Source organism: Ochotona curzoniae, unplaced genomic scaffold (assembly GCF_017591425.1).
Source record: "Ochotona curzoniae isolate NIBS_2020 unplaced genomic scaffold, NIBS_Ocur_1.0 scaffold_3890, whole genome shotgun sequence".
Classification (NCBI taxonomy): domain Eukaryota; kingdom Metazoa; phylum Chordata; class Mammalia; order Lagomorpha; family Ochotonidae; genus Ochotona; species Ochotona curzoniae.
Genome location: NW_024467115.1, coordinates 7,615,452 through 7,627,281, shown reverse-complemented (window position 1 = coordinate 7,627,281; position 11,830 = coordinate 7,615,452). Strand labels below are relative to the sequence as shown.

The 11,830-nt window shown below is 45.8% G+C and overlaps 1 protein-coding gene across 1 annotated transcript; it reads right to left on the bottom strand.

The window, feature by feature from the left end:
- Positions 1–932: 932 nt before the first annotated feature.
- On the bottom strand, positions 933–11,554 carry HEY2 (hes related family bHLH transcription factor with YRPW motif 2). Its single transcript, XM_040965283.1, has 5 exons — positions 11,317–11,554; positions 9,467–9,545; positions 9,243–9,326; positions 6,838–6,919; positions 933–1,756 (listed from the first exon to the last, which is right to left on the bottom strand). Exons 1-5 carry the CDS (start codon positions 11,397–11,399, stop codon positions 1,071–1,073), a joined length of 1,014 nt encoding a protein of 337 aa, XP_040821217.1. The 5' UTR covers positions 11,400–11,554; the 3' UTR covers positions 933–1,070.
- Positions 11,555–11,830: the final 276 nt, after the last annotated feature.

The following is an 11,830-nucleotide window of genomic DNA, read 5'->3' as shown; positions in this document are numbered from 1 at the left end:
ATTTATGTACATCCTATTGCATACATTCATCTTGATTTGGGACCAAATGCAATCACCATCTTGACAAAGAAGTGTTTACAAACTGAGGCTGCTCTATTTCCAATGCTCTCTTGTTGTCTCATCACCTCCAGAAATAGAACTTTTTCCCAAAGGTGACAAGACTAGATGTTACACATTAGCAGGAGAAAATGAAGAGGCCAGACAGGAGAAAACAGCCCCAATGGGACTGAATAAATTAATCCAAACTCTTGCAAACTGGGTAGTTTTCAAATTGGCATGACTCAAAGCTTCTGGTGGGCACACAGGCAACTCTTTCTAGGTGCACTCTGCAAGTGTAAGGTTTAAACAAGAACCACGTGTTGAACCATCAAAACAGAAAGGTGGCCAGGGGCTTGTAGGAAGAGCTGAGCTGCTGGTTCATCTGAGCACTGATGCAATATGGAGTAATTGCCTATGCTACTGCATTGTTAAATGTCATCACTTGATAAGGCCGTGCAGAGAGAGCTAACTAAGATAAGGTCTTTCAGCTTCAAAATGTTCAGCAATCCTTTTGCCCCCACAGACTCTCTTCTGGGATGGTATTACAATGTCTGCAGCCCAACACAAAGCCTGTCTCCCTTCCCTTCCTTCACCTACCCCCGCCCGCCTTCCTGACGTGTGTAATGTTATATGTTCACAGGAAACGTTCCTAGCTCAGGCACTTAGGAAACACCAGTATTTTTCCCCCAGCTAGTTTTGAGTGAATTCAGTTGGGGCATTGTTCTTCCCCCAAAGGAACACAATGAGGTGCTGCTGGGTGGTACCATCCATATATTTTCCAGGGAACTTCTAAGTGGAAACAAGGGTGATGTTTTTCAAAGTTGCTGATGTCAGTTACCAAGCTGCCTTAAATAAACAAGACAAACAGATACCAACATTTCCAATGTGTGAGGTTTGTGTCTCAAATAGCTTTCTTTCTTCTTCCTTTGTGAATCTGTAGCCACTTGCCTGGCTACCTTTAGGGTACAGAGGTTTGAAGCTGACTCTGAAAGGCAGGACATTCAGCTGCTATTGCAAGAAGTTCAGAGAACTTAGAAGGCGCCGACTTCTGTCCCCCAAGGGCGGTAGGGTTTACTGTTTGTTCCACTGCTTGTCTGCTGAGGACTGGCTGTGGCTGACACCGCCAAGGGAGGGCTGATCGCTGTAGCTGCTGCCACAGCTGCGGCTGCGTTTGGGGGCAGCATGGGGAAGGCCCCCGCGAAGGACAGAGGGAAGCTGTGTGCAGCTGCTGTGGCAGCTGCGGCAGCGGCATGGACTGTGGCAGAGAGCGACAAGAGAGAGGTGGAGAGAGGTGGCACGCAAGGAGCAACACTGCCGGTGGATGGCATCCGGAGGGCAGAATCCGCATGGGCGAATGTGGCCGTGAGCAGGGCAGAGCCGTGGGTAGGAGGCACTTCGGAAGATGTGGAGAGGCGACAAGCGGTTGACTCCGAGGCGTGGAGTCCGTTGGGCTGGAGCAGGGAAGCAGGCAGGTGATGAAAGGCGGCGGCCCAGTGGTGTGGGTGCAGAGCGTGGTGGTGGTGGGCCATGGAGGAGGTCATGGCTGCGGCCTCTCGCTGGGAGGCGCACGTGCTGAGATGGGAGACCAGGCGCACGCGCAGGGGATCTGCGGAGTCCAGGCCCTCCACAGAGCTCAGGTACCTGGCCACCTCCGTCAGGCACTCTCGGAAGCCGATGCTCATGAAGTCCATGGCAAGAGCGTGGGCGTCGAAGTAGCCTGGAAACGGGGTTGGGCCACGTGGGGGTGAGGAGAGAAGGGAGGTATAGGACACAGTTAGAAGGAATGACCACCCAGATGCTGCCCTCTGCCCTGGCAAGACCAGAACAATGCAAGCCCCTTCTGGAATGTGGCCACCTGGATATGGTTTTATTCATGGTGTCAGTTAAGAACGATGCTGCAGTGTGACCAAGCTGCAATGCCATCTACTAAGGTTGCTCTGGGACTGGCTTCCACTGTGGGGGGAAATCAACGTGGTGGTGGCTCTCCTACTCTAGGCCAGGGCAATTGCCCAGGAGACTTCTTCATGGGAATGGAGTTCTGGCCTCCCTGTCTCTGACCTGAGTCGGGCAGGAACCTATGGATGTAAACTCCCCTTAGGCTCTGGGGATTTTAACATAGCAGCCCCACACGTCCTTGCTTGAGACCTTCCTTTACAAAGTGCCAGAATCTCAACAAATGTGTACACGATTCCTGACGCACAATGTTCTTTATCACCCAAATGAAAACACTGCCATTATTTTGTGTGAAAAAATTGAACAAATTGAATTTTTAAAACAAAATAGTAAAGATTTTTCTGACAGGCAGCATAAAAGTGCTGTATCAATCGGAGATTACTGTAACTCCGAGGTTTTTTTCATTACTTGGCTTTTTTTCTCCTGACTTTGGCCTAAGGAAAATAACTTGGGTGTTGTGTCAGCATCCAGGTACCCCATGTCTGTGGTTATGATTAAGACATTGATTAGAGTGGGGTCATATTTCTTACAGTCCTTTTTCATTGAGAGATAATACATTAGGATGTCAAACAGCAAGTGTAATTATTACAGCAGCAATTTAGGGTACAATAATAATCAGACATTTGGGGTCATATCACCTACATGGATCAAATAATGTCTAGTATGTACACATTCTTTCCCACCTGAAACCTTTTAAAAAGTAATTTTTAAATGAAAGGGTTAGACTACTCATTTTGAGATCTGCCTTAATACCAGTGAGACACATTCAAAGAGACACATTCAAAATGAATGCATTTCACTTTAGGCATTTATTACATTTTCTTTTATGCTTTTCCAGATCAAGGCGATATCAATCAGCCCTGGCAACACCAGCATTGCCAGGGGTGCCAGACTGAGTCCTGGATGTTTTGCTTCCAGTCCAGTTCCCTGCTGGAGCGCCTGGACATGGTGGAAGATGGTCCAAGCCCTTAGACTCCTGCCACCCACACGGGAGACCTGGATAGAGCTGCTGCTGGCTATTCGAAATCTTTGTCACTATGACATTCAAATAAATAGAAATAAAAATAAATTAGATTGTTGTAGTCTGCAATCAAAGCACTTTGGAAAACTAGTGCATATATTCAACCTCCATGAACAGAAATGTAGACAAATCAGAAAAAGCATGCCTGCATTGTCGAACTATCAAAATCACCTGAGCAGAGCCCTTGGAGCAGGCCTCACACTGGGGACCCAGAATGTTGGGGAGGCTGGATGTGGCTTCTCCCCTTATCTCTCCCCTTGCCCCAGATACAAGAAGGAAAAAAGAGAATGTGATAACAATGGTCTCACCCTCTTTCCTCTAGCCCTTGACCCTTTGTACCCTAATCCACTATGTAAAGATTATCGACAAAATTAAAAAAAAAAAAGGATGCCTGGGGCTGAAACAAAACCAAAAGTGCAAAGCTGAGGTAAGAGAATATCATAAAAGGCTGAACATCAGCAACAGCCATCATCATCATTATCCCAGGAAAGTGGAACAGGGAGCAGACTCAGTTTCTGGGAGCAGAAGCAAAGCTATTGCTGAAGAGATACTTCCATGGAAAGAGCCCACATTTCAGTTCTCAGGCGTCTCCGAGAAGGAAAGTGGTGCAAAGTGGAGGTGACAGACCACAGAAACCCAGGCTGCAGAACTTCAGCATACCCTAAGTCCTCTCTGGCACCCACTGTCATGCCAGGGCAGGTTGCAAAGAATGAACTATCACAATTGGAAGGTTATGAGCATCTATAAATTGTTATTAGTGGTAATGACGTTTTGGTTTGCCAGCTCTGTTGGACATGGTCAAGTCCTCTGTTACATGTTAAAGAACATATGTGCCGTGACTTCACTGCTGTTGCTGAGTACACAGGGAGAGATGGTGAGCAGCTATCTCCTATGAATATCAGAACAGCACGCAGGCCTTTACACTTCCTTTGTGCCAACACTGTTCCATGAGCTTGGATGAAAAAAATTTTTTTTCATTTATTGATTTGATAGAGAACAAGCCAGATAAATCCTGACAGACAAGGAGCTCCTAACTGCTAGTTTACTGCTCACATGCCAGAAATGAACCAGGATCAAGTTGGGAAGCAATAGCAGTCTGGGTCTCCCATAAGGTTGAGCAGAAACTCAGCTGCTTAGGCCATGACCTCTGCCTCCCAAGCATCAGCATTAGCAGGAAGCAGGGGATAGCAGGGGGCGCTAGCAGTCAGACCCACGTCCTCCAACTAAGCCCAGCCTTGTTCCATAGGTCTTCAGTGACTTTACTCTTAAAGCCTTGTGAGGTCGATATTATCATTGCCCTCATTTTACACAAGGTGAAACTGGGACTCACAGAGGGTTAATAATTTCTCCCCTGGGCACATAGTTAATAAATGGCAGAGTGAGGATTTGAAATCAGGCATTCTGGCCACAGGGTACACACCCTTTCCCACTATGTCATGAGGCAGCTGAGAATCTTCCGCAGTCAGTTCCCAGTGCCAGAGCCTGTCTTCAAGGCCTGTGCACTCTGCTGTGTGATGACTTCCCTGGTGGCCTGGCATGGACCTGACAACATATGGAGCCTACTTGGCAGTGCCTGCTCACAAACTGTTCTGGGATGGATTTTAGGACTGTAGAGGTAACCAAGAATGGCTCTGTTTTTTTTTCTTTTTTTTTAATCATAAATCTGAACAACAATATTACACAAAGCTGGAAGTTCAGCACATACCAGGTAACTGAAATTCTGGTAGAAGTCTTAGCAGATGGCTAACAATGGTCAAGTAGGCACAGACATAAAACAATTCTTGCACCATTAGTAACTCAACTCGTCATCTGATAACCTGAGATCAAAGCTGTAGACAGAATTAAGAGGCTATAGAGGCACTGAAGGTCACCTTGCTGGAGTAAACTTCAACAAGTAGCTAAGTACTTCTGTCTCAGGTCAAAGACAAGACAGTAGCCTAGCTGGGCTGGACCATGAGCTTCCAGGAATCCATCCGAGTCCATCCTCTATTATGTAAGAAGGTTTACATCCTATTACACTCAGTTCATTTAGGACGGTTCCACTGCTTCCGCTGGTGAGCACGAGTTAGGACAGTTCCTTAGCCAAGTGCAACCTGGTCAAAGCATGTGGACTTCCCTGTATAATGATCACAGCTCATACTCTCACACCTGACACAGGTCAATGATGGTTAAGATTGGGGTTAAGGCCCAAGAGGTTCTAAGTAGTATGGCCACACAGGAGGGAGTAAAAATACTGAAATACTTTATTACCAGATGGTAAACAATGGGTCTCTTCCACTCCTATGCTCCAGTACTCCAGATATGATGTTGCAAAAGGCTCATACTAATGGGTCAGTGTTGTGGCACAGTGGAATACGTCATTGTCCACAACATGAGCATCCCATATGGGTGCCAGTTCAAGTCCTTTTTTATTTGAAAGTCAGAGTTAGAGAGAGAGAGATAGGGGAAGATGAACACACACAGATTTCCATCTACTGGTTCACTCCTCAGATGGCTGTATTAGCCAGTGCTGTGCTAAGCCGATGCCTGAAACCAGAAGCTTCTTCCAGAAGCTTTTTCCAGGTCTCCTGTGTGAGTGGAAGGGGCCCAAATATTTGGCCCACCTTCTGCTGCCTTTTCCAGGCCATTAGCAGAGAGTTGAACTGAAAGTGAAGTGGCTAGGATTCAAACCAGAGTCCATATGGGATGTTGGCTTAATAGAATTTACCTGATTATAACTGATCACAACACAGGCCCCTTGCTCCACTTCTCAACCAGCTCACTGATAACATGCCTGGGGAAGCAGTAGAAGATGGCCCAAGTGTTTGTGCACTTGCCACCCATGTGGGAGACTCAGAGTTTCGGCATGGACCAGCCTCAGTGAGGAGTGAACCTGTGGATGGAAGGTCGGTCTGTCCCTTTTTCCCTCTTTGTATACGTGTGCCTTTCAAGTAGGCAAATCTTAAAATAAAGACTAATGCTGAGCACACAGAGAGAGATGAGTTACAGTCCTAAAGTTCTTGCAATATCTTCTCCTTAACCAGTTGTGAAATACAGAGTAAGACTGTAGGCTGAGATTCTCAGGCTTCCTTGAAGGGTGAAAAGAAGACATAATATGGTAAACTCAAGTCTGGGTGATGTGTGGGGCAGTGGGATGATGAAATGTGAAAGAATGTTTCTGCTTTTAGCATCTGTCTGTTTATAGAACCCAAGGAGAGTCCCTTTGTAAGTCACGATCCAGCACAGAGGGCATCTCCACAGAGGGCATCTCTCCAGGGCTTCCGGCCCAGAGCACCTGTTCCTTTGCTGTCCAGCCTAGCTCCATTAATAGTTTCTAACAGGGAGTTACAAAACCCCACTTCACTCTGTTACTGCTAAAACCAAGACCAAACAAAATTTGAAAAGCACCACAAAACAATTTTAGAGTCACTTCCTTTGGAATAACGAGGCGATTTTGATTTAATGGATTGCCTCTTGCCTTCTGTCTGTGTTGGGATGTTTGTGTGTGTCTTCCTATAAAGGTTCCAGCATGTGCTTGGAAGCCCCCAACAAATCTCTGACCAGGCTGCTGTGAATGAGGCTTTGCTCTCACAGTATTATGAACGCAAACATAAGCCCAGGGTCAAGTGCTGCTTCTGTTCCCAAAGTTCTTTCCCACGAGTTCAATCCTGCCATTAGCATTGATTTCCACGGCTTTAATCTGGGACCGCCTATCTCAGCTTGTTAAAGAACTGTTAAAGAACTGTTCAACTATGAGCGGTTTACAATATTGGGGGTGGAGTAGGGGAGCAGTGTGCTGAAAAGAGAAATGGAGAAAAAAAAAATGCAGCCAGCCAGTCACTCACCTTTACCTCCTGTTGCCTGAAGCATCTTCAAATGATCCACTGTCATTTGCAGGATTTCAGCTTTCTCTAACTTTGCGGAACCCTGAATAAACAAGCATCAAAGTTTTTATGTCTTACGGTGACTTGAAAAGTTATATACTGAAGTTAGCAGTATATGATTTCAATTTTCCCTCTCATTGGAAAATTCCAAGTTTGTCCCTGCCCACACAAAAATTTGAATTCTTCCAAATCTGACACAAAAACATTGGTTATTATGTCATTGGCAAGTATGTCATTTTAATTTTTAAACATTAAAATAAGGCTCAACAAATGACTTCTAAATTATATTTTTACTCCTAAGATCACTCCACCAGAACTAGCTCAACTTCAAAATTCTCAAACTTTGTACTGTCATTTTGAGACATATAACAGCCTCATTTAATGCCGAAATCGAGATCAGTTAAATGGTTAAACATGTATTCTGGAAGAAAAGGAGGCAGGATTTTAGCAATTATTCTAAAATTTTAGAAATTACTACATTTTTCAAGAACAGAAAATTTTGGTAAGTCCTTAAGGTAATTAATTAAACTGGACGACTACAAAAAGAAACAAAATGAGAGGCCTTTGGGTGCACCTCAGTGATTACCAGCAGGTGTCACTGTGAAGTCCAGGATCATAAGAAATAATACTTAGAAAGTATCAGAAACACAAAAGGTTATTTAGCCTTGCAAATAGTTTTTATTTAGAATTAACAGAATTACCTTCAAAAATATTTTTAATATTCCTTTTCTCAAAATGAGCCAGCTTCCAGAAATCAACTGATATGCAAATATACCACCTCAAACTGTCCCAAGAAACTGCTGGTGGCTTCTAATTTCCTAGAAGAGCTAAATAATTAAACCAACATGCTGGATTAATTATTATTTTTTTTCTTCTACAAGGATACTAATGATTATTTCAGGTTCCTATGCTTTCCTCGTATTGCGAAATTCTTAGCACCCAGGACCTGGTGTGAGTTATTTAACTAGTCTATAGAAGGCAGTCACGCTGTGACAAGGCCAGCTCCTGGGGTTGGTAGCCAAGTTCCCCAAGTGGGAAAGCTTGTGTTTATGGTAACTGCCAAACGGCTGAGGTCTGCTATTTAAGTTTGTTTTTAGTAAATATTTAAGAGAAAAAAAAATCCAACAAATTAAGTAAAAGAAACCAGAAGACAGATTGCTCTTCCTAACTGCTCATGCTTCCGTCCTGGAAGCTTTAAAAACACCATTGCTGACCAGCAGCTTGATTTACAGCCTGTGGTCTTTGAAAATGCTACTCAACAAAGCTGTAATTTCTACGTTCTATTTGCTTATCAAAGGCCGCCGCAGCATACAGACTGGATGTCTTTGTCTTAAAAATGGATAATCAGCAGCACATTGCGTCCTGCACCAGTGTCAGTGCTTAACTTTTCCAAGAAGGTACACAACTAGCCTCGGTGAAAGTGACTAATAACCAAAACTGCAGTTCCTGGATGATTTCCCAGGGCTTTGTTGGGCTTGTTTTACCATGTTTGCGGATTCATGAAGTAAACGACAAAGTGGAATAAACAAACAACTGTTGTCTTGTACTCTATTTGGAACCAAATTGAAAATATTTTCAACAAGCACATGCTGCCACATCCTTTGAACCATGCTCTTAGAGACCTGTGCCATTGGTTGCTGCGGCACAAAGAGAAACGTGGCTTTTCTTTTAAACTACAAAAGAAGATTTAAACATTTGGTTTTCTATTTTTCTAAGTGTGCAAACTTTTCCTGGGTAAAGAAATGATTCAAGTCTGAAAAAGGGCATTTATTACTAATTTTTATCAAACTTCCAAAAGGATGCCCTAAACCAAACATCCTAATTCTATTAGCCCTGGGATTAAAAAAAAAGAAAGTTGATTGATAAATAAGTTTTATCGGAATTATTTTTTGGGAAATAGAGCTAGAGATACTCCTTTCTGGATTTTATGTTTTTTTGCATAATAAGACAACTCCTTTCTTAACAGTTTGGAGGAAAAAAAAGTATACTTCACATACGATTTATTTTAAGGGGGCAGGAATACTATATATATACAGCATGGTCTTAAAACCACTACTGGTATTCATAGAAAGAACAGAGAAAGCATGAGCACTGTTACCCTTAAGGGGAAAACAAGCTAAAGAATGGAAATGTTTTTCAGCTTCAAGTTGGATTATGTTTTTAATAGCTTCGCCACAACAAAGCATTTTATTGAAAGAGCTGCCCTGTGCCAGATCAGGGCACATACACCATTATTTTAATGAGCTTTAACAAGAACCCACATTCCCAGATGAGGGAATCAGATTGTTTGAGCTTTTTTGGGGGGGTGGGGGGTAGGGTGGGGAGACAGGGAGACAGGGAGACAGGGATGGGAGCAGCTTACTTACTTGTTTTTCAAAAGCAGTTGGCACCAGTCTTCTCAATTCAGATAAACTATTATTTATCCGATCCCGCCGCCTTTTCTCTATGATCTATTCCAAAGAGAACAGAAAAACCAAAGTTCATGAAGATACAATGATAAAAACTACTCACAATGAAAAATGCAACCGTTGCATATTAGTCTGGATTACTTGAAATAAAACCGGGCTGGGGTAGGAGGCAAATCACATACCCCTCTTCTTTTCTTTCTCGCCATAATCTGAGATGTTGTTGTGGGAGAATTCGATCTTATCACGGAACCAGTACTTTGCCTATGAAGTAGGAAGAGAATGTCAGGTGCCGCATTAACATAACAATAGCTGGGCTCATTAAATAGTCAAAGCGGTTGCACAGAACGCCTGTTTTATTTTACTCTGGGTTCTTCACCCTTAACAGATTGTGCATTTAGTCCTGCTGCCTCTTTTCAGGTAGGAATTATGTCGCTCTGTTTTGTTTTAAACTTGTAATGGGTAATCCAGATGTCAAATCCGTTGGCAAAAAATGACCCTGAATCTTCAGTCTCCCAGCGAAACAACTGTATTTAGGGTGAGAAATTACACTCCCATTTCATAGTTCTACTCCCACATATTTCTTAAGTCAATTAATCTCCAGTAGAATCCTTCCTCCTCTCTCCTGTCACACTCACTGACCAAAGTAACAGCACTTTTAAAAATGAGGATCATGGTAAGCTTCAATAAGAAGCAGCTTTACATCATCACTTGTCAAACTGTGGTCCCTTGATGTAACACTGAAACACAACTTATTCCAGTGTTTCAAACAGTGAAATAGTCATAGGACAGAAATGAATAAATTTGATGTGTGGTACAGTGGTCTTCCAAAAGCACGTCCCAAACTAAATATGCCTATGCCGCTATTAGGAAAATTAAAATTTGTCTTAGTACTAGGTAAAGGCTGTGAAAATGAAACGGTTTCTCAGCGGTCAAACCACGCTTAAATCTCAAGAAACTTGCTAATGAGTCGCTGTTTTGCAAAGTCATTCGAATTATTATGTGGCCAGGTAACTCGTACAACCCTGCCTACTCTGTCTCAGACTCGTTCCGTAAATTCATGGATACTATACTTCCTCATGTTCTCAGGTTCCCCGGGTTCCTGTTATTTGTTCTTGTTCATTTTAGAGATGCCGCACACATCAGGTTTCTATTACCTCACCTTTTCACTTCTGGATCTTGTTTCTGAATCAACTGTCCCCTATTATTATCACCCCTTTTCTATTGGTTTCACCTTTCACGTGACACCTTCCGTTTTTCGGACCTTACCTTTTAAGAGGGCATAATGACACTTTAAAATCAGAATCTCTGCAACCCAAGTTTCGTTTTTAAAAAACACAAAACCAAAAACATGTGCGCTGATTTGAGATCTTGGTTTGCACATTATTAGGTTGGGAGCAGCAGAGCAAACTAGGTTTTCCAAGGTAGGAAGCATTTCGCTCTCTGACAGCTGTAGATAAATAATTAAGACGCTTCTGGGGATGCCAATTAGAAGCAATTATCATCTGACCCGTCTTGGCTCTAAATGCCTTGCTTAATCTCCCTCTGTCACGGGAAGGAGGAGGTTTGGCTCCTGTGATCCCAACGAGATCCTCTCCAGACTGAACCCCGGGACCGACGTCCGAGCCATCCTCCACCGCGCGCACTCACTGGCGAGTTAGGCAGGTCACACTCGGTCAACCTGAAAAGCTCAATAACCGCAGGCTTCCCTCAATCCTTCTAAACTGCCTGTCCTCAGCCTCTGAGGCAAGTGCCCGCTACAGTTTCGGGGGCAGGGGCGCCTCTTCGGGCGCTGCCAAGCCTGACAGCCGGGGACCCTCCCTCTCCAGCCGCGTCCCGTCTCCTCCGACCCATCCCTGCAGCCAAAGCCGGGCAGACCTCGCCACACCCCAATGCACGCACTGCAGAGCCGCACCCCAATGCACGCACTGTCCCGCCACCGCACAGCCTCCCGGGCAAAAACTTCCCTCCTCGCGGCTCCAGGAGCAACACAGCCTCGGGCTCCGGGCAGCTCCTGCACGGCGCGCGCGCTCACCCCAAGTAATTGTTCTCGCTCCCCACGTCGATGGTCTCGTCCATGTCGCTCTCGGAGGTCGTCTCCTCGCAAGGGCGCTTCATCGTGGGGAAGACGGCGCGGGCCGCAGCCACGGACGCCGAGTGGGGCGCGGCGCCCTGCCCGCCCGCCTCCTTCCCTCCTCCCCGCTGGGCCTCGGCGGGCGCGGCTCCCACGGCGACACGCTCGGCTCCTCACGGCTCTTTCCCACGCCGCGACCCTGCTCCGCCGCAAGAGCCGGCGCGGGCCACGCCTCCCGCGCGGGCGGGGTCCCCGCACGCTGCCCCTGCGGGCCCCGCCTCCCCGGAGCCCGGCGTGGCCCGCGATTGGCTGGGGCGGCAGGCGGGGCCGCGCTCGCCCACGCCCGCCTGCAGGCCGCGGCTCGGGCGTGGGAACGCGGCGGCGCACCTGGGGCCCCGGAGCCGCGCGCCGAGGCTGTGGAGGGCGCGAACGCGAGCTAGCGGGTGTCAGGCGGGCGAGCGCGCAGACGCGAGCG

Coding starts and splice junctions, on each gene's coding strand:
- HEY2 (XM_040965283.1), bottom strand. CDS start 11,399: ATGAAGCGCCCTTGCGAGGAGACGACCTCCGAGAGCGACATGGACGAG. Junction 9,546..11,316: donor AGCGAGAACAATTACTTGGG/GTGAGCGCGCGC, acceptor CCTACTTCATAG/GCAAAGTACTGGTTCCGTGA. Junction 1,757..6,837: donor TCAGGCAACAGGAGGTAAAG/GTGAGTGACTGG, acceptor CCCCGTTTCCAG/GCTACTTCGACGCCCACGCT.